Raw genomic sequence first — 23,342 nt, forward strand, 5'->3', positions numbered from 1 at the left:
GCAGTACTTCTGTAAAATTCTAAGAAATATAAGCTGTGCTGTTAATTCATAAGATACAAAAAGTTCATCTGTGGACAACTGAATGCTATAAAAGTATCACCCACCCTATTAACCACCTACCTTCTAGGTTTAATTAGGATGAAACAGGCAAATGCTTCTCAATCAGTGAAGAAAGATAAGCGTAACAAACAAATCTTAGGGAAAAAATATTATGAAGTGGTTGGTAGTTACACAGAAAGCCCTTTAGCAGAACCCCTCTGTAAAAGATCAAAGGAAAAACACTACTGGAAAATGAGTTTAGTTATTAGTGTGGAAAACAGAGCCAAAAACCAAAGGTAAGTCAAACGACTTTTCTTTATGCTCATCACCACCATTCTCATCACCTTTTTTTTAACCTTTCCTTTTCCTCCCACTAAACATTAGTTTTACTTCCCAGGTAACATAACTGTCCCATTCATTCTACTCTGGCCACTAGGATGAAGGACAGGCTGACCAAGGAGGGGGAACATCACACTGTGGACAGGCAGACATTTTATGGCTATCCCCTAGTGCAAGTTCCAGGCTTATACTCAGATTCTGGCCTGTAAGGTGAATGTCTGATCTCTCTGATGACTTTACTAACTTGGGCCTCACCCGCAAGGAGCATGCAACGAGGTAATATGATGCCACATTCAACTTCTGTGGCTGCAGGTTGCCTTCTCTGTGGCCCCATTTCCAGCTTAGTGTAAATTCAGCTGTGTTTTCTAGGACTCCAGCAACACAGTGACTGTACTCTTCACCAGCATAAATCGCAATCCCAACCCTCAGGAAAAGGCAAGTGGGCGCAGTTCCTTCATTCCTCTCCATGCTCTTGTCAGCTTTTCCAGTGCTAAGGTTGCTAACTGAACCCCAGCCATGTAGATCAACAGGCATGGCTATGCCATGAAGCTAACTATCCATGCTATCATCATCCATGCTTCTGTATTACACATGGGTATAAACATTATTTTTATAAACAGTAAGATGAATACAACAATCTTATTAATAGCTGTTATTAACTATGACCAATAACTGAGTTACCTTTAAAGGTGGAAGGGCAATGTTCATTTCAATGGTCACAACTACCAAAGGAGGAATTTCAATACCATCCTAAAGAAAAACAACAAATGCATTGTATTACCCACAATAACTCAGTTCAGGTTGATAATGCAATAAGTAAACATAAACTTACTTTCAATGTCATACCAACTTCTGAAGATACTCTGTAAAAATTAATGCTTCTTCAAACTTATCTGCATACATACACAACAAAGTGTGTACATGTGTGTGATAGTATGCACATGCTCGGGCAACTGTGTGTGAAACAGCAATATGTGTTTAATGTACATATAAACATGTGTGTCTATACATATATATGTATGTATGTCATCTGTATGCTTTCACTTATATATATACACACACACACACACACACACACACACACACTCATTTACATAGATACTTATGTACTTAGAAACAAACGCAGTCATTTTTAAAACAACATAGCTTGGACAGCATTATAAACATAAAAATCAATAATTCCATTCATCAAACACCAGAAATATACTAAATAATGAATTTCTGCACACATTATCTCATAATGCAAAGTATCACATGACATGCATGCAAATTCACATAAATTAATATAAACTGGTTCAACTTTAGGCAAAACTGTATGGACAAACAGGCTTCTCTGTGCAGTCTCTAAACTTGAATACATATGATGCACGCAGGTTCTGTGAAGCTGTTCTTAGGTTCATTGGTGTTTACTAAGCTAATGACCACAAGGGTCTTTTTAAGCCAAACCATGCATCCCAAATATCTAACAAGTTCTGTTACCCTTGATAAGTGTAAGCAGGGGCTTTGGAGATGAAATATTTACAAGCAGAGGCCTGGAAGACGAACCATTTACAGGTTGCCTGTGTCCATTAGGGACACAGGTGTCAAGCCAGGGAGGAACTTCCTGTTCCCCATCTAATTGTCCAAGTTACACTTGAATTGGGTTAGGGAGGAACTCTGCTTCACATGAATGGGGAGCCTATTCCAGAGATGGAGTAGTCTCTGGGATACATACCCATCTCTCCAGCAGGTCCTGTTTATATCACAGGCAAGGTTTAAGTCTTTAGAATGGGTAATTCTTATGTTAGTATTGCGTGGTCAACTACTGACCCAGGAAATATCCAGTCCATGTTCAAACTTCCATCACTCTTAGCTTTAAGAAATGAGGACGAGTCCTCTCCAAGCAATATGAGAACTGCAGTTGGGGGAAAGCATGCATGGATCAAAGGACACAGCAATGTGGGAGTCCAGCCTGTATAGGACAATGTGTGTGGGGGGAGGGTAGTGTAAGTTAAGGTAAGCAAAAAATGTAATGGCTGCCTGGGGACGACCTCTCTCTTGGACTCTGAAACAACATGAGGTAAGGGTGAAACTCAAAATCAGCAGGCAGTGCGAAGAAAAAAAAACTTGGGGGAAAAAAAACTCTGGTGTACTAAGGAAACAAAACAGATAAGACTCCAGGAATTATTGACCAAGCAGTACTGCTTCATAAATGAATACAAAGTACTGAATAAATGACTGCAGCACAAACATCTGCAATGGACATTCTTGTAATCCAGTAATGGAAGCAGCCATATCATTGATATAGTCGTGAGCAATGTTCTACTACATCCCACACCTTAACTTGCTTCTGAGAATCAGGGTGGGCACAGTTTACATATAGTGTGACTGCAGAACTGTCAGTGCTTTTATTAGGTTACAGATTAACCACAGGGCTGTTAGCACTTGTATTAGGTGACAGACTATATGCAGGTGCTCACTTCAAGAAACTTTGTTATGCAGTCTTTGCTGATTATTCTGTTAGTAGGTGCTGCCTTACTACCTCTCCTGTGTACCTTTAAAAAGGAGGGAGGGGTTAAGAACAGCACCAGTTCTCCTTTTCTAATAGCACACATACCACACTAAAAGAACAACTGGAGTAAGTATAGCCTGTTGTAACAACATTTATCCATCCACACTTCAGCTCCACTAACTTCTTAATATTCAGGATAAATGGATAAACAGTAAATACAAACATAAAGCATGGTCTTTTTCCAGTAACTAAAGCATGGTAATGAGAAATGAATGGTGAAGTCTTCCTGGAAACTTCTTAACTTATGCTACAGAGACTAAGAGGTGTAGTTATAGTAAAAGACTGCCCAGTAGTCTTTGACGGCAATATCCAAGGGGCAGTTAGTCACCTGATGACAAAAAGTTTGCATAATCATAGGCAGAACCTCCGTAAGAGGAACAAAGGAGACAAAAAGTTGACATACCTTTCTGAACTCATTCTCTCTTTTCAAGCAAAACATCAGCTGGTCTGACAGATAGAGGCTATTCCACAGTTTGTCTTTTGCACTTCTGATATTGCTGTACAATGAACTGGTACCATTAAGTCCGAATGAGACAGTCTAGAAGGATACTCTGCTCTTTGCTGCTCATCCTCTGCTGCTTCAGCAAATGTCTCTTCAAGCACCTTCTCAGTCAGTTGTCTGAGCACTTCTTTGACAACCTCTGCTGACAGCATCAGAAAGACTCTGTGACACAGTCTCTGTGAGACATATTCATTTTCATACTTTCACAGGTGTGTACTAGGTTAATGGCCCTGGAGCCTTTACAAGCAGCCCATAGGATTACCCTGGCATCGTGCCACCTGACCTTAGTTCCTAGTGCCTCTGTTGAGTAGAGGCACTGGAGTGATCCCTGGGGTGAATTTTCTATTTCCCATCCACTCATCAAGATTTCTTTTGAAGAGGGTCAGTGAGGTGCTCTGCTTGACATGTATGGGAAGTCTATTCCATAGCATGCGCAGTCTCTGGGTTATGAGCCTGTCCCTCTCGCATGTTCTGTTGATTGTGGTAATGAGGCTGAGGTCTCTGGAACGTGTAGTGTGGAGGGATTGGGATTTCTTTAGATGTAGCACTTTTAACAGAGCTGGGTCAGACATGGCTTTGTAAGTCAAGCAGAGATTGCCTCTAAGTAGGCGATATGAGACAGAGAATACTTGGAGTTTTTTTGAGTCTGTCCATATAGGACAAGTGTTTAAGGCCTAGGATCCTCTTTGCGAGGTACTTTTGTGGCCTCTCCAGTTGTTGCATGTGTTTAGTGAGGTACATGCCAAATGGGGCATTGTACTCTATGATTGGCCTAATGAGGGAAGAGTAGAGGGAGACAATGACCTCTTTCTTCCTGGATGCAAAACCCTTAGTAATGAGATGTGCCACACAGAAGGACTTTCTGACCACAGTGGCAATGTGGTGGTCAAGAGAGAGGTTGCTGTCAACCTGTGTTTCCAGATCTCTTATAACACCTTCTGTGTTCAGTGGACTGCCATCAATGTGGTAATTAAAGGGAACCATTTTTTTTCCAAGGGGGATGACAACACATGTTTTGGCATTGAGCTTAAGGCCATGGTTCTGATACCAGTCGTTGGTGTCATTGAGGCCTTTCTGTAGGATGTCAACATCACTTGGGGAGTTAATAATAGCTCCCAACTTGCAATCGTCTGGGAACTTTGTCAGCCAGAGTCCCTTTGTGTTGCCTGGACTTCAGAGAAGTAGATACCAAACAGGAAAGGACCCAGGACTGAACCCTATAGGACTCCATTTGTGACTGGTCGGCAGTCTGACTTAGAGTCAGCTACTTTCACACTGTGGGTTCTATCTGTGAGCCAGTTTGCAACCCACCTAGTGATATAGGGGTTGATGCCTACCTTAGTGAGTTTTTCTATGATTCCTGAGTGTGGAATGGTATCAAAGGCCTTGGCCAGATCAACGTAAGCTGTATGAACCACCTTGCCTTCATCCACAGCTCTGGTGACTGACTCAAAGAAGTTGACCAAGTTGAGCAGGCATGATCCTTCTAGACTGTCTCATTCGGACTTAATGGTGAAAAAATGTCTCAGATTTCTTTTCAGGACTTAACGCCTTCTGGCTATTCTTCTGTAGAAACTTATTGCAGTCTTACTTTATCCCACCTTTCAAAGACAACAGGCTACTTGCCTGTGAACAGAGTAGTGTCTTTGTGTGCACCAGCTGTCTTTCAGTCTCTTTTTGAATGAAATCAGGCTATAAGGCTGAAATAGTATTACACTCTTTAATCTACACCCCAGCAATAGATGACCTGGTTTCTGACTGTTCAATTATGAAAGCTTTAAACTCCAATACTTAAAACACAACACCTTGATGCCTACTGTTATTCCCTATTCCCGCTAGAGCATTACTGCACTACTGCACAAACCCTTGAGAGATGTACGGTTTCAAAGAGGTAAAGAAACATTAACAAACAAATGTTTGGTAGGGCAGGGGTGCAAGCCTCAGTATTTCTCATGAGTGACCCCCCACACACACACACACACACACACACTGTCATACTCCATCTTAGTTTAACAATAAAAGCAAATGGGAATTGTCACACTTTTCAAGACACTGCTATCTTGAAGCATAAATACATCTGCAAAGATTGTTACAATAAGAGCAAAATAAAAATCTGAACAAAAACAGTATTGAGATCACATGTTCAAAGAAGCAAATTATTAAGGATCAAGGAAAATATGGGTAAAGACATGAACCTTGCAAAGGGAGATTCTTATATTCCAACAAAAATGTCTTCTCAGCTTGACTATTTAAACTGTGGATAATTAAGACTAGAGGTCACATGCTAAAATTCCCAAATCTGAAAATCTCTTGAATTCCATGCTTGTGTAATCTCATTTATTTATTTATTATTTAGTTAATTTTGTTAATTGGATATAACACTGATTTTTAGAAGACCTCAGCCCAGCTACAAGAAAACAAAATATCAACATAATAATAACACAATTACAAGTGAAGTACTTGCAAAAAAGGATTAAATCTAATGTTCTGTCTGGATGGCAACAGACTCAACAGTATGAAAACAAATGTTATGTATGTACATACTATAACAATAGATCCACGTTGTCTGTTTTTTGTCAGACCCAACTGGATCTGACCTCATCATCGAATTTGAAGCTTGTTGGATCCAAGGCTCTGATTCCTCCCCTACCCATACTTCCCTCCACTCCACTCAAGTACCTCAGATCAAGTTTGCCCAACTAAAAGACACTCTATGATGATAAGATTATATTCAAGGCTAAACCCATCTGGTAACATATGGATTGATGCCTAGTTGAGAGAATTTATCTATTATACCTGAGTGGGGAATAGTATCGAAGGCCTTGGCCAGGTCAAGGTAGGTGGTGTGCACCGTCTTCTCCTCAAATATTGCCTTGGTGACTGTCTCAAAGAAGTTGACCAAATTTAACAGGCATGACTTCCCTTGACAAAACCAAACTGTGTGGGATCAAGTGTCTGGAGGTTGCCAATGTTCTTGTCAATGAGGTCCATCATAATCCGCTCCATGGCCTTGCAGATTAGGCTAGTTAGGCTGATGGGTCTATAAAGCCTGGATTAGTGGATGCTCCACCTTTGTGCAAAGAGATGTCAGTAGCTGTCTTCCACTTGGCTGGGACAAAGCCGGTACTCAGGCTTTGGTTGAATAGGGTGCCTAATGGTGCTGCAAGTTCCTGCCTGAGTTAATGTAGGATGCAGCCTGGGATGTATCTGGTCCCATGGAGGGTGTATTTTTTTGCCTTTGAGAGGGCAGTGATGACTTGCTCACTAGAGATAAGGGGGGGGATAGGTACTGGGGATGTCCTATTTTACTGATGGGGGGGAGTGAAGTTTTCACTGAACATGTCTGCCAGCAGGTTGGCTATATCTACAGGGTTTGTGTATGTAGTGTCCTTGATAACCAGTTCTGAGCAGATCCGGGTTATTCCCTTGAGATTGTGGACATATGTGAAGAAAGTCTTATGACTGTCTTTAGTAGATGTGGCCAGTTTCGACTCGAAGTTTGCTCTGGAGGATTTCACTAGTGCTCTTATTTGCTTGTTCAGGCTAAGGAGAGATTGCTTCTAGTTAGACACCTTCTTGGTCCTGGACAGTAATTTTTTTCCTTTTATTAAAGAGTTTATTTATTCTAGATGTCCACCAGACAGGTTTACTCTTCCTTGAGGAGGAGGATTTTGTCCTGTCTGGTATTCCTGATTCCATGCAGCTATATAAATGCTCATACAGTATTTTGATGTAGGTTTGGACATATGTGCCAGTTTCTGTGGCAGGGGAGGGGGCTGTGAAGCTGTTTATACCTTCCCTCAGGAGGTTGTAATCAGCTTTGGAGAAGTTTTTTGTTTGGGGGGGGGGGGGGACTTCGAAAGTGACTGCTATGTGGTTGGATCTTACCAGGGATGATGACACTGCAGGGATGCTGCAGTGTTTACTCATGCTGGTTAATACAAAGTCCAAGACATTTTCACCTCTTGTGGGGTGTCAACCAACTGGTCCAAGGCATTTGCATTGAGGAAATCAAGGAATCTCTGGCCATTTGTGTTTTGGTATGAGTATTTCTTCCAATTCTATGGTTGGATAGTTAAAGTCATCCAGGATCACGGTTGAATCTTGATAGATTCGAAGACGTCCAGATAGGTGGAGTGGGCATCTTGAGTCAGAGTTGGAGGCCTGTAGCTAGCTATGATTTGAATAGGGGTCTTGTCAATTGTTAACTGCACCTGGAGTATTTCCTATGTATCATACTGTTTGATCAGCCTAGATGTGTGTATTTGTTTTATATATATTGCAACTCTACCTCATTTTGTTTTGCTGCCCATGGTTTGGGGTCTGAATTAATGACAGGATGAGTAACCTGTAATGGCAGGGGTGCTCTCCGCAGCTTTGAACCAGGTTTCTGTGACTGCACAAATGTCAGCTTCTTCCAGGGTTAAGAATGCTTGCAATGAGTGCAGTTTCATGTTTAGACTCCTAGCATTTAGCAGCATGACCTTTAATTTACGTTTTGATGAAATTTTCATGTTGGTAGTTTTGACCTCATGGCATTGCCTAAAAAAGGCACTATGGGAGGAGGCAAGAGCCTCTGCCAGGAGCCTGAAGCCCAAGGGAGACAGACGCAGGCCATCTCTGGCAAAGCATCAAGGCTTGTCAATCATGTCATCCCAGGCTGTCAGGTACTGGATCCCCTTGGAATGACACCAGAAACTAAGCCAACTGTTAAAGTCAATCATTTTCTGTTTGTATTGAGACATCATTCTGGGTGATGGTAGAATGCTGCTTAAGGCTAGGAACATACATGCCTGGGACATATACTCAGCGAGCTTGATCATGTCTCTCTTCACACAGTCCAGGGAGGTACGTGTCAAGTCATTCACTCCAACATGGACTATGACAGAGTCATAACAGTATCTGTTGAGCGACTTGGGTGCATTGGTGATATGGCGAATTCTGGCACCCAACAAACAACTAACCGTGCCTTTCTCCTTATCCAGCCTGATGAGGGGCACATCTGTGTGTCTCACAATGGAGTCTCCTATGACTAATATGTTGGGTTTATGTTTAGGCCTTAATAGCTGTGAGATACGGGTGTGAGGACTATGTGTGCTGTGTGGTGTTGTGGGCTGTGGAGTGTGCATGTGTTTATGCCTCTGAGGTTTCTTTTGTTTGGATATGCTTTTGTTGAGGACCTCTGCATATGTGGGGGTGTGTTGTGTAGGTGTGGGTGGTGCTTGAGGTGCGGTGTTCGTATTGCCAACCTTCTCAGTGCCAGATATACTGGTTTGTGGGGGAGAGAACAATGACACTAGGTGCTTGATGTAACTGCATCTTTCACAAATTGTGTTCCTAGGTTGTAGTAGTGGAGGGTTGTCCATGTACATGAGGCAGTTGCTACACTGTCTCAGGATGCCTATATTGACCAGACCGGCAGGAGAAAATACAGGAAATTGTCCCTCCATATTTGTCAGAAACTGAAAGAGCTAACAGGGTAAAGGGAGGAAGGTCTAAGAATAGTACTACTAAAAGATAACACAAGTGCTACTAAGGGAAAACTTGTAGCTGGAGCTGAAGCTATGGATGCAGCAGACCTGTATCTAGACTATGCTACTCAATTTTAAAGTTAAGAACAACTCACAATGAAACAGCAGCTTAACAGCAATCTTTCTTAACTCATACAACTTATTCACCATCCTGGGTGTAAAGGAAGGATTAGTATACAAAGAGACCCTATCCTTATGAAAAACAAGAAAAGGTAGAGAAGCCATAAAGGCCTGAATCTCAGAAACCCTCCTAGCAGAGGTTAAAGCTAGCAGAATAACTGCTTTCCAGGTACAAAACTTTAACAAAGCTGAAGATGCAGGTTCAAAAGGGGCTACAGTTAGCTTCTCTACGGCATAATTCAAATCCCAAGGACGTGGAACTGGTTTCCTGGGAGGTTTAATGTGAAGGACACTTTTGAGAAAAAAATGTACTTCCAATCTGGAAGCCAAAGGTGGAGATAATGGCAGACAGGCAGAAATGGCTGACAAGTGAACTTTCACTGAAGAATAAGCCAAACCACTCTTAAGTAACTCATAAGTAGGAAAGAATCACTGGGACATTCACTGAAAATGGGTCCAGATTATGTGAGAGACACCAACTGGAAAATCTCTTCCATCTGGATAAGTAAGATTTTCTAGTAGTGGCTTTCCTAGCCTCCTGCAAAACCCTAAACACCTCCTCAGAAAAAGGTATCTAAAAGGAATCAAAAGTTTATCACCCACAAAGTAAGTTGTAACGATAACAGATGTGGATGAAGTAGAGATCCCTTGTCCTGTATGAGAAGGTCCACTCTGTGAGGTAACTTGTGATGACTGCCCTTGGCTAAATGCAGAAGAAGAAGGAACCAGTGTTGTCTTGGCCAGAAGGGAGTCACCAGCAAGATTCTTGGTTTGTCTTGCTGAATTAAGACCAGAAATTTCTGAATGAGAGGAAAGGGGGAATGCATAAAGCGACATCCCCTTTCATGAGAAAGATAGGGTGCACACCTTCCAAGCCAGATGATCTGTGACTCTGATGCAAAAAAAGAAAAGTTGTCAGTTCAGAGGGGAGGCAAAAGATCCACTAGAGGAGTACCCCACTGATGGACCAAGTCCAGAAACACATCCCTGTGAAACATTCATTCATGGGACTGAGTCAAGGAACCTGATTAGAGTGTCTGCCACAAGGTTTTGGATGGATGGGATGTAAACTGCTTGAAGAGTCACATTGTACTGAACTGCCATGTCCCATACTATGAGAGCTAACCTGCAAAGGAGGTATGACTTTGCCCCCCCCCCCGCCCGCATACTAAAGGACTGTAGTGTTGTCTATAAACACTTTCAGAGGGCCTGGATGAAACAGGGGATGGAAAGCCTGAAGAGCTAGAGTGAGAGCCCTCATTTCCATGATGTTGATATGCTATTTCCTTTGTGAAACAGACCAGAGATCCTGTACCTTCTCTGATGCAAAAGCTGCCCCCCAACCTATGTCTGAGGTGTGACAATGTGAGGTATTGCCAGCTATGCCAGCAGAAGTAGGACAGTGGTTGTGTAACATATGCTAGCACAACTAGCTGGAATTTTGTAAAGAATTATATGTCATTCACATATCAAACTGATTTGTACAGATGCTTGTGTTGAAAAATATATTGGTAAAGCTGCTTGCGTTTAAAATGTACCAAACGTTTGCCCTGCTGGACAGAAAAAGAAATATACATGTATTATTGTAACTGTTTAAATGGATATGTTATAACAGAGGATACTGGAAGTGAACAGGCTATTCGCAAACTCTGAAAATAGTTTGCAATTAAATTACCTGGCTTAGGCCATAAAGATTGTAACTTACAGATCTCAATGCAGTCAGAGACAAAAATTCTGTACTAGGAAGCTTCCTGCATTGTCATTGGGGTGAAAGATTAGTTGTGTAAAATCTTGCCATAACCATAAACATCCTTCTCTTCTATATGCTTCAGTATCCATAACATGAGGGAGTCTGCCTCTGGTTGACTTGTACGTCTGGCCATTATACCAAAGCTAAACCGCTACTGCGAAGGTACATATGACGAGCTGCATCACATAGCGAATGTCGGTCATAAACGGACATTGGGTATAAAGCGGATGTCAGCACATACCTACCTCAGAACTGAATGCCGCCAAGCACCAACCTGATGGAGTGAGTAAACATACGGTCAGGCAAGTATCAGGGGGAATATAGAAGGAGAAGCACATCTATGGTTATGATAAGATTTTCCACAACTAATCTATGTACTTCTATTCATATGCTGCAGTATCCTTAACATGAGGGAGCATGTCAAAGCTCAAGCAAAAGAGGGATTGGGAGGAGTAGGAGTAGAGACATTTTCTACAAAACTATGCAGAATAGCCCTGGCAAATCCTGCTCTAGACCTAGAAACAATTTCCAACTTATAGTGTTTGGGAAAGGTATGAACGGATAACCATGTAGCTGCTTCCAGAATGGAAGCTGTATCCAGACCTTTAAAGAAGGCCCCAGAAGAAGACACAGCTCTAGTAGACTGTGCATGGACTGGGAAAGGAAGGTCCTTCCCATTAGTGATGTAACAAAAGGTAATGGCATTAAAAATCCAGGAGGAAATAGTTTGCTTGGAAACAGGGAGTCCCAAGGCTCTTGGGTGATATGACATGAAAAGCCTGTCTGATTTTTGGATGGGCTTGGTTTTAGCCGGATAATATCTTAGCTATCTGTTCACATCCAAAGTGTGAAGGATCCTCTCATTAGATGATTTTGGGGAAGGGAAAAAGGTGAGAAAGTTAATAGCTTCATTTAGTGACAGCTCATTCACCACCTTAGGCATGAACAAAGGATTGGTATGAACCGATACCCTGTCCCTATGGAAGACTGTGAAAGGGGAGTAGACCATAAGGGGCTGAAGTTCAAAAACTCTTCTGGCTTAAGTGATAGCCACCAGGAGAAGAGTTTTCCAAGTGCAATGTTGAAGGGAAGAGGTCTTAGCTGGTTCAAATCGAGCCAGTGTAAGCTTTTCAAGCACAAAGTTGAGATCCCAAGGAGGAGGGATTGGTTTCCTTGGTGGTCTGATATGTGACTCCTTTTAGGAAATGCTTGATTTCCAACCTGGACACCAAGGGGGGAGTCAAAGGTAAACATGCTTTGATGGCAGATAGGTGTGCCTGGATGAAAGAGTATGACAAGCCACCTTTCATCAGCTCCCACTGGTAAGACATGACCATTGATGGATCCACCGACAGTGGTTGAAGTTTGTTTTTTAGACAGCAGACAGAAAACATTTTCCATTTGGATGGTCAGGATTTTCTGGTAGTGGGTTTTCTGGACTCCTGCAGAACCTGTAGCGCATCCTCAGTGTAAAGGTGCCTAAAAAGGATCAGAGCACTATCACCCATAGTGTTAGATTTAGGGTGGAGATTTGAAGGTGTATTACAGACCCCTTTTCCTGTGTGAGAACATTAATCCTGTGGGGTAACTTGTGGTGATTGCCCTTGGCTAGCTGATGAAGAAGGGGGAACGAATGCTGTCTTGGCCAAAAGGGAGTCACCAGCAAAGATTTCTGGTTGTTCTTTCTGAACTTTCAGCAGAACTTTTTGGAAAGGAAAGAGCATCTACCCTCCATGTTCCCGGGTTTGGGATTCAGGAGCAGTATTTGCGAAGTTGTCTGATCATGGGGGAGGAAAACAGATCCACCTGTGGAGTACCCCATCGATGGACCAGGTCCAGGAACACATCCTTGTTTAACATCCATTCGTGGGAATGGGCCAAGGACCTGCTTAATGAATCTGCCATCACATTCTGAGCTGAAGGAATGTACACAGCCTACAGGGAAACCTGACTGACTTGAGCAATCTCCCAGACATACAGGGGCAATCTGCAAAAGAGGTAGGATTTTGTCCCTCCGTGCTTGTTGATGCACCAGAGGGCTGTAGTGTTGTCTGTGAACCATCTCAACATGCCTGGTTGGATTTTGTCTTTGAAAATTTTTAGGGCAAAAATCACAGCCCTCATTTCTTTGATGTTGATATGCTCCTTTGACTGGAGCAAAGTCCACACACCTCTCACCCTCCAATTCTCTAGAGTTGCCCTCAACCCCTGTCTGACACATCTGTGTACAGATCCTGGTTGGGAGAGGAAGGTTGGAGAGGAAGGCCTGGGTTTTTTGAAACCTGTGCTATCCACCATTGTAACTGCTTGTTAAACAGGGCAACAGGAGAATTACATAGTCCAAAGGGTGAAGATGCTGTTTCCAGACACTCCTCAGAAACCACTGAAACTTCTTCATGTGTATCCTTGCCAAGGGTACCATGGGAATAGTGAAGGCCATGAAACCCAACAGTCGAAGGAATTCTCTGGCTGTGACGGATTGAAGTGGGATCACTGCCTGAAAGTAAGTGGTGAGGGACAGTATTTTATTCTGGAGGTATGCAAGCCATCATTGGAAGAGAAAGAATTCTGCATCCCAGGAATACATGGTCCTGGGAAGGGATCAGAGAAGATTTCTGAAGATTTAAAGTGAACCCCAAAGTTTTCAGATGGGGCATTGCAAAGTGCAGGTGTTCTTGTACCTCCTGCAGGGGTTGAGGCCTGGATGAGAAGATCGTCCAGATAGGGTAAAATTTGTATGCCCTGTACTCTGCAGAAAGCTATGACAGGGGCTAAACATTTTGTGAATACTCTGGTGGCCGCAGATAGACAAAATGTCAAAGCACAGAATTGAACATGAGATGAATCTACACAGAAATGCAGTAATTTCCTGACACGGGGATGAATAGGAATGTGGAGATAGGCATCTTTTATGACTAGAGACACTACATATGCCTAAAGAAGAATCAGGGGAAGGAGAGTAGGAAGGGATTGCATCCAGAAGGAAGGGACCTTTAGAGAGGTGTTCATATGAGACATATCCAACATAGGTCTCCATGGGCCTTCTTTCCTGGGGACCGGAAACATTCTTGAATAAAACTCTTTGCCCATAGACTTTGGAGGCACCTCTTGGATGATATCCTGGGAAAGCAAGGATTTCAGGACAGTAGGGAAGAGATCCACTTGGTCCCGAGGCTGTTGGGGAATACCTTTTGAAGGTTGCCAGGGATTCCCAGACCATGAAGTTTGATAACTGAGAGGACACAAGAGTCCTGGGTTATCAGTGTTGAAGCTGGGAAGGACAGAGATAGTAGAAGAGAGACAGAGAAGTGTTGGGGTTTAGGGACTGGTAGTCACAGGCTACGAGGCTTTCCTTGAAAGGACTACTTTTGAGAAGGAGTTGGAAGAGGAGGATCTTGAAGGAACCTGCTTTCTAGTATCCTTTATCCCCCTGGGAGTATGGTACTTGGACGCCTTTCCTACAAAGGAAGTCCTAGCTGGATAATTCCTCTGGAAGTGGGGAACAGGAGAAACATAAATGTGCTTTAGATCCTGTAACTCCTTCCCCTTTTCCTGGAGAGCTTTGAAAAGCTCTGTAGTAGCACAGCCAAAGAGGGTCTTGTTGTCTAAGGGGGCGTCCATAAGCTTGGCTTTAATATCATCTGGGAGGGGATGCAACCTAAGCCAAGAATACCTCCTTAAAACAGATTCTGATGCTGCCGCCCTGATTGATGCCTCCACAGCATCATAACTGCACTTTATGGAGTGCCTAGTGACTTGGCTACAAGATTTTAGAATGATAGAAATGTTAGCCTTACTAGGGATATCTGGAAGTTCTGAGATGAGCTTGGTAGCATCTGCCATGAGAGACAGAGAGTATTCAGACATATGAGTTTGGTAATTCATGGCTCTAAAAGCCAGAGTGGCAGATATGTAAACTTTTTTGCCTAGCCTCTCTAATTTTACTCTCTTTATCAGAGGGGTGTAAGGAAGTGGAGGGAAGCAATTTAGAAGTCTTATCTGTAGCTACAGAAAAAATAGAGGGGTCAGCTGAGGGGGCCTTGAAGAGAAACCTAGCATCCTTAGGTACTTTATAAACTCTATTATGGCACTTAGAAGCTTGAGGTTGGGTGACAGAAAATTTGGAGGCAACAGCAAAAGCATCCAAAAAAGCAGGAAGTACAGGGGGAATGGCAGAGGGACTAGGGAACTCCATTTCCAAGAGGTCAAAATACCTCTTTTGGGTATCAGAGACCTGACAGCAGTCCCATTTAAAGAAGTCCTTCATATGCACAACAGTTTCCTTAAAGTTAATGTCTTCCCCAGGGGAATCTGTACCACTGGACTCCTCCTCCTCCCGGGAGGTATAACTCAGGGGAGAAGTCAGTTGGGAAGAGTAAGCTAAAGATTCATCGCCAGATGAGTCCTCTTCCTTGAAGGAAACCTCTTGAACAGGCCTTTTCCCAGGACTGGGTGAAAGAGGGGCCTGGACAGATGATGCAGGCTGCACAAGGTCAGGAATGCATTAAGGAGGCTTTGAGTAAAGGCTTCCCACTCAGGAGGTACATCGGAGGACAAACTTGGCTGGGGCAAAGAGATATGCTTAGTCTTCTGTTCCTTTTTTATAGGGCCCTCCTACATACAAAGGAATGTTTGAGGTCCGGACATTGGATGACAATCGATGACATCTGAGGAAACGTCTTCCTGTACTACTATTTGGGTAACCCCATGTGGGGCTTTGGAGATAATGAGCCTTGGTTCTCCCCCAGCAACAGAATCGGACACGTGCGATTCCCTCTGGGACGTGCTAAGAGACTCCTTAAAGGCTTCCCCATGGGTAATCATCGAAGGAAACTCAGTAAAATCCGAAGTGGCCTCCAGGCCTTCATCAGCCTCGGCAGGAACACCTGGGTTACAGAGAGTAGCCAACGGTTCAGGTCGAGAGCTTTTTGCCCTTTTTGGTTTAAGGCTCATCTGAAGGGGCCAACGTCGGGTCCATATCCCAAGCAAGGCATTTAAGACACTGATTTTCCAAATACAGCCTAAGGGATGCAAGATGGCTCCTAAGGGTCTTGGGAACAAAGGCCTTACAGATGCTACAAGACATATGGTCATGTTCTGGCCCTAAGTAAAGTAAACAGAGCTTGTAAGTGTCTTTATGTGGAATATGCCTTCCACTCTGACACTTGCCCTTCTTAACTGAGATTGACTCACAAAAAATAAACACAGTAGTGAGTAAGATAACAAAAAAAACCCTATGGGGTACTTATCTTAAGAACAAAGACCACTTCTGAAGTGAATGACGACTGGAGCTGGTAGTCAAACAGGCGTCAGAAAAGTTTTGAAGTAGGTATGTGCTGACATCCGCTTTATACCCAACATCTGTTTATGGCTGACGTTCACTGTTTGATGCATTACACATATTCTGCAGTAGCGGTTCAGCTTTGATATAACGGCTGGGCGTATGAATCAACTGGAGGCAGACTCCCTCATATGAACAGAAGAACATCAAATTGCTACTCTGGAAGGGTGAAGGTTTGTTTAAGTTGAGGAGGGAGTGTTTCCAGTTTTGAGACCATTCTTTCCTACTCTTAGACAGCAATTTCTTTCTCCTATTGTATAGCCTATTAATGGAAGTTGTCCACCAGGGAGGTTTGTTTTTTCTTGATACAACTGTACAGGTGCTTGTATAAAGCATTGGTGCATAACCCAGTATAGGTGTCTGTTCCATCACTGGGGGGAGGGGCTATAAAGCTATTTATGCCATCACATAAGCGGTTATAATTGACCTTGGAGAAGTTTTTTAGTCTACTTGTTGCTGGGGGAAGGGGGTCTTGTGCTACAGTTACTTTTAGCAAGGCTGATTTGTGGTCAGATCTCACCAGGGATGCTCACACACTGGGGGTGGTGCAGTGGTCCCCCATGTTGGTGAGTACCAGGTCCAGGATGTTTGAGCCCCTTGTGGGTATGTCAACCAGCTGGTCCAGGGCATTGGAGTTAACGAAGTCCAGTAACCTTTGGGCAAGTGAATCAGAACACGTATAATTTACCCAGTCTATGGAAGGGTAATTAAAGCCACCCAAAACCAGAGTGTTTGGTTATATCCTGATTAACTCAAGTAGATTCACGCAGGCTGAGTGGATGTCCTGATTCTTGGAGGGAGTCTTATAGTTGGCAATGACCTGAAGAGGGGTCTTACCTACAGTCAATTGCACCTGCAGTAATTCAAGGGAATCATGCTGTTTAACCAATCTTGAGGTGTATTTATCTTTAATGCATAGTGATACAATACCTCCATTAGTTCTCACTCCTTCAGTTTTTGGTCTGAAAGTGTGGAAGGAAATGTCACTTGGTATAGCTGGAGTGCTCTCCGCAGCTTTCAACAAGGTCTCGGTGACTGTACAAATGTCAGCATCTTCTAGGGTGAGGACTGCTTCCAGTCAGTACAGTTTCTGGTTTAGAGTCCTACCATTTATCAGCATAACCCTGAGGTTGTTTTTAGAGGATATTTTTACATCGGGAATTTTGTTCTTGTGAAAATGAATAAAAAATGCACTATGGGGATGGCAAGAGTCTTAGCCAGTAACTGAAAAACCAAGGGTGACAGATGCAGACCATCTCTGGCAAAGCATCAAGGTCTTTCAACTATGTCATCTTAGGTTGACAGATACTGGATCCCTTTTGAATGACACCAAAAACTAATCCAATTGTTGAAGGCAATCATTTTTTGTTTGTACTGAGGTATCATTCTAGGCAAAAGTACAATACTGCTTAAGGCTAGGGTCATACCTGACTGACACACAGAATCAGAGAGCTCAGTCATGTCTCTCTTCATATAGTCCAGTGAGGTACGTCTCAAGTTGTTCACACCAACAGAGACTATGATGGAGTCATAACAGTGCCTGGGGTTGAGAGACTTGAGTGCATGTGTGATGTGGTGGATCCTGGCATCTGACAGACAACTGACTGTGGCTGTTTCCTTATCCAACCTGGTGAGAGGGACATCTGTGTGTCTCACAATTGACTCCTTGCAGATGTTCTGATAGGAAATGATTCTGATAATGCAGTATCTTGTGTGTGCATGCAAGCAGACTTGGAGACAGGCATGTGGGTCTGGTAGCTTGGGGGAGACCCAGACAGACCTCACACCTGAACCCAGGACTGGTGAGGTGGCTATTTCAGGAAGGAAGCTACCCTGTAGCAGTGTGCCTGATGGTGAGCCACAGCTGCTGGTAGTTACTGATGTTCCCTTGGACAGAGTGACTACAAGGACAGAGGTAAGTGGTAGTACCCAGGCTGATAGTGAGGTACCACTGTCAGAGGATACCAGACTTCCTGTGGAAGGGGAGCTGGGAAGAGGTACACATATAAAGAAGAGACAGGCTCAGCTCTTGGAACCTACACTAAAAGGCTTCAGGGAGATAGCTTGGGAGGCACCTGATTCTCAAGGAAAAGGAGAGTCTGTCTACTGGAACAAAGGGCTATTATACAGAGAGTGGACACCTGATGGATGGCTAGAAGGTGAGGTAATACCTCAGTTGGCAGTGCCTAGACCCTACTGTCTGGCACTCCTAGCCATAGCCAGACATGCCTTTTGCAGGTCATATGGGCATAAAGCATACCAAGAGACGTATTATGTAGAATCTTTATTAGCTTGGGATTACAAGGGATGTAACAGGGTACTGCAGGACCCGTGAGCAGTGCCAAAAAGTAGGCAAGGCAAGAGACAAGGTCAAAGCTCCATTGATGCTTTTGCCTGTGACTGAGGAGCCGTTTCAGAGGGTAGCTATGGATATTGTGAGGCCTCAGAGTACCCCCTAGTTCCACAAGGAAAAGTATAACCTGGTGGTAGTAGATTATGCTACCAGACACCCTGAGGCAGTAACTCTGTCCTCCATTGAGACAGAGAGGATGGCAAATGCCTTGTTAGAGATTTTCAGCAGGGTAGGTTTCTTGAGAGAAATAATGACTGACAGAGGTGCCAACTTCATATCAGACCTGCTGGCTTGAATGTGAAAGCACTGTGGGGTGAAGCACCTAAAGACCGCCCCCTACCATCCTCAAACTAATAGTCTTGTCGACAGGTTAAACTCTACACTAAAGACCATGCTACAGCCATTTGCAGACTAGTTTAAGAGAGAGTGGGAGAATTATCTGCCCCATCTGCTGTTTGCATACAGACAGGTACCCCAGGAATCCACAGGGTTTTCACCCTTTGAGCTGCTGTATGGGCATAGGGTGAGGGGGGCCTTTAGATTTGATTTGTGATGAGTGAGAGAGTGAGTGTCAATCCCACAAGGAGTCTGTTGTGGCATATGTCCTAAGCCTCAAGACAAGACAAGGCTTAGGGAGCTCATGGGCTTGGCCTCGGAGAACCTGTCAGGAGCTCAACAGCAGAAAAAGGTCTGGTATGACAGGAATGCTATAGCCCAACAGTATGCTATGGGACAGCAGGTTATGGTTCTCATTCCTGTCAGACACAATAAGCTTCAGGCAACTTATGAGAGACCCATCAAATTGTTAAAGAAGTTCAGTGATGTTAACTACATGGTAGAACTGCTAGGCAGAATGAAACATGATGACCATGATGAAACCTTACCATGATAGGGAGGCTCTGGTGCTAAGTATTTGCAGTCGGAGCCATGAGGAGTCTGAGGGGGACCTATGGTTACAGCAACCCAGCTAGCCAAATGCCAAGTTACTATGGTGGAGCCTAAGGTTACAGGGATATGATATGACAGTGCAGCACTGTAGTGGGGTCCGCAATACCAAGTCAGATGGGATCTCAAGATAGGGTATAGGTTAATGTATTCCCAGACAGGCTCATTCCTTTCAAGCAGCATTTATCAAGGGTCACTTGAAAAACTAGCTTGAATCTTCAAAGGGGGAGTCATGTGATGATGTGAGGTACTGCCAACTATGCCAGGAGAAGTACAGAAGTAGATGTGCAACATATGCCAGCACAGCTAGCTGGAATTTTGTAAAGAATTATATGTCATTCATATATTAAACTGATTTGTACAGATACTTGTACTGAAAAATGTATTTGTAAAGTTGATTGTGCTAAAAATGCACCAACAGTGTGTTCTGCTGGCCAGAAAAATAAATATGCATGTATTATCAACTGTTTAAATGTATATGTTTTAACAGAGGATACTGAAAGAGAAGAGGTTAAGCTCAAACTCTGAAAATAGTTTAAAATTAAATTACTTGGCTTAGGTCATAAAGATTGTATCTTACAGTTCTCAATGCAGCCACAGACAAAACGTCTATACTAGGAAGCTTCCTGCATTGTCATTGGGTGAACTAATTGTTACTCTGGAAGGGTGGAGGTTTGAAATTGTTTTATGACTTCCAGGAGCTGCAACAGAACTTAGCAAGGCTCTGTGTATGTGTATTATTGACACATAGGTGCTAAATCCTGTCAGCTTTTAGCAATGGGGGATTGCACTGGAACCAGAAGTCAGATCACCAGATGTATGTGATATCTTTCTGAAATCCATCACTAAAAATGATATTCTAATACTAGGTGAGACTGAAGTCTCATGGCACTATGTTTTTGTAATTTGACTAGAAGGATCGCTTACCTACTTCATCTTGCCTTGCACTACTAACTAATCAGGGAATATTAATTCTTTAGATCAGTCAGGAAAATATAGTGAGATTAGTTAAGTATTGTTTTTCTATAACTGTGTGAAGCTGTCCAACTGTGTTATTTTTAATACTTCCTATGGCTGAAACTTTAGTGTTTACTGTAATTAGATATTCCACATTTTCAAGTTCTTTTATTATTTATTATTAAATATATTTAAACTTTTCATTGTGGCTAGTCCTTTAGAGAATATTTTAACCTTTGAGAGTACTTATATCTATTGGCGACACAGTGGCCACTCCTGAAAGCCTGGCTGTTTGGTCAACATTACCATTTGTATTAATATTAATTTCACTCAGTATAATTGGGTACCCTTGTAAATGCCTTAGAGTAGTTGGCTTTGGGGTGTCTGGTGGCAATGTGTAACATCTTATAGTCTGGGAAGATACGAGCACAGCTAGCAAATCTGTGCCACCATCCCCAGGGGTATGTGTGTGAAAATCAAATCTCAAAGTGTGTGTGCATCAGCTACTTGGAGCAGGGACATGAAGCACTAGTTTTACACAGAGGGTGCTGGAGGACCTGGCTTGGACACTCAGCTGAGGTCTGAACTCTATAGCTGTGCCAGTGGGGAGTCTTATTGGGAATCTGGACAGAGGGGAAACCCAGACCCCAGACTGAGTGTGTTTCCTGTGTGCTCTTAAGTGAAACGGTGCTCGATGCAGAGAGATGCATCTGTAAATAATGGGTGTATCCATTTTTGTTACAAGTGAACGTCCCTGTCCAGTGCCAGTGGTGAGGATTCAAAGTCCTTGATTACTGGCCTAGAGTGGGGATGTCACACGAGGTATATGTGAGCAAGTCTTGAGTTGGCTAGAGCAGATGAAGAGGAAGGCCTGTAGTCAGAGAAAATTGCTGAATCCACCAAAGAAGCTTGGATTTTAGACATGGGAGAAAAGGGAGCATAAACTCCAGTGGGTGAGCATGCTGCGTCCAAACAGATTTTAGGTACCACTGAAATTTCCTCATGTGGGGTTTTGCAATGGGCAGTACAGGTATTGTGGATAGCATAAACTCCAGAAGTCTTAGAAACTCCCAGGCAGTAATGGAGGGAAGAGGCAGAAGACTGCGGAAGAAGGAAGTGAGAGAAAGAATTTTCTTCTGGTGGAAGAAAAGTCATCATGAGATCTGTTCTTAGCCTGCACCCTAGGAAGATGTGATCCTGAAAAAGGGAAAGAAGTTTTTTTTCTGAAATGTATGGCAAACCCCAAGCTTTGCAGGACAGAAATGGCAAAATGCAGATTTTGAATTAACTGTTCTGAGAGAGGAGCCAGAAAAAGAAGATCTTCCAGGTATGGATACATCTGAAATCCCCTCACCCTGAGAAAAGCAACCGCAGAGGCCAAGTACTCTGTGAATACCCTTGGGGCAGTGGAAAGACCAAAGGGCAAGGAAGAGAACTGAAAGTGCAAAGAAGCCACAGAGAAACATAAACATTTCCTGTAAAGAGGCTGGATAGGTATGTGAAGGTAGGCATCCTTGATGTCCAGAGAAGCCATGTAAGCCTGAGAAAGAATCAAAGGAAACAAAGTCTGTAAAGACAGCATTCAGAAAGTTGATACTTTTAGAAAGGTGTTTAAATGGGATCTGTCAGGAATTGGTCTCCAAGGACCATCTCTTCTGGGGACAAGAAACATTCTTGTGTAAACTTCCCTGCCTCTTTGGTTCTGAGGTACATGTTAAATTGTACTTTGAGAAAGTAATTCCCATAGGACTAGTGGAAACAAATCCAAATGATCTGTAGGGGGTTGAGGAACACCCATGAAAGGATTAAGTTTGTTCCAAGTCATGAAACATCTGTGTTGCATAACAGAAAGAACCCAGTAATCGTAAGTTATACTTTTCCAAGCTGGAAGAGACAGGGTTAGACAAAGAGAAAGAGAAGTAAGATTTGGAAGCTATTGGTAGTCACAGACTACCTGGCCTGGCTGGAAAGGGCTGCTGAGATGAGGGACCTGAAACAGTAATCAGGCAGTGGAGGCCTTCTAGTAGTTTTCTTAGGTCTAGAGGAAGCAGCATAAGAAGAAGACGGATGTGTCTATCTCCTAAAAAAGGAATTCATAGAACATTTCTGTGGAATTTTGAGACAGGAGACATAAAAATGCACTTTAAGTCTTGAAGTTCCTTTCCCTTTTCTTGTAAGGACTTAAATAAATCTACAGCTGCAGTACCAAACAGATCAGTGTTATCCAGAGGTGCATTCATCAATTTTGCTTTGATGTCATCTGGCAGTGGTTGAAGCCTCAACTAAAAGTATCTTCTATGGACATAGCCAGAAAGAGATGCTCTAGAGGATGCTTCAACTGAGAATAAGCTGCTACAAGGGACATAACCTGATTTTTTAGGTCCAAATCTGGAAGCTGTGAAAGAGCTTGAGATGCCTGTGAAAGAAGGGCCAAGGAATAGCTTCACACGTGGGATTGATAGGTTACAGCTTTCAAAGCCAAACTGGCAGAAGTGTATACCTTCTTACCTAGCCTTTCCATTATCTTACTCTCCTTATCTGAAGAAAGAAGCTAGAAGCTTAGAAGATGGGTGACAACCTAGAGGATTTGTCAGAAGCAGTGGATACCACAGCCGGATCATCTGAAGGATGCTTATAAAGGAATCTGCAGTCGTCATGCACCTTGTAAAACCTGTAAGGCCTTTTAGGAGCAAGAGCCTGTGAATTTGAGAGCTTAGAAGTAGAGAAGGTGTCCAAAAATACTGGCATAACAGGTGGCACAGCCAAAGGAGCAGGATATTCCATCTGTAAAAGTCATAATACCTTTTTTGCACTTCAGAGACCTGAGAGCAGTCCCATTTAAAAAAATTCTCTTATCTCGTTAATGGTCTCCCAAAATGAAATCTCTTCCACTTGAGAATCTGCACCACTGGAT

The 23,342-nt window shown here is 43.1% G+C and overlaps 1 protein-coding gene across 1 annotated transcript in view; it reads right to left on the minus strand.

The window, feature by feature from the left end:
• Nucleotides 1–1,020: 1,020 nt before the first annotated feature.
• The window catches only part of LOC122792422 (nuclear RNA export factor 1-like), a 1,378,427-nt gene continuing 1,356,105 nt past the window's right edge, over nt 1,021–23,342 (minus strand). Inside the window, exon 12 of the mRNA XM_044060210.1 lies at nt 1,021–1,128. Within this exon, the coding sequence (XP_043916145.1) occupies nt 1,021–1,128 (108 nt within the window). The remainder of the gene's footprint in view (nt 1,129–23,342) is intronic.

The sequence above is a fragment of the Protopterus annectens genome, chromosome 1.part2 (assembly GCF_019279795.1).
Source record: "Protopterus annectens isolate FY-2018-M chromosome 1.part2, PAN1.0, whole genome shotgun sequence".
NCBI classification, from domain to species: domain Eukaryota; kingdom Metazoa; phylum Chordata; order Ceratodontiformes; family Protopteridae; genus Protopterus; species Protopterus annectens.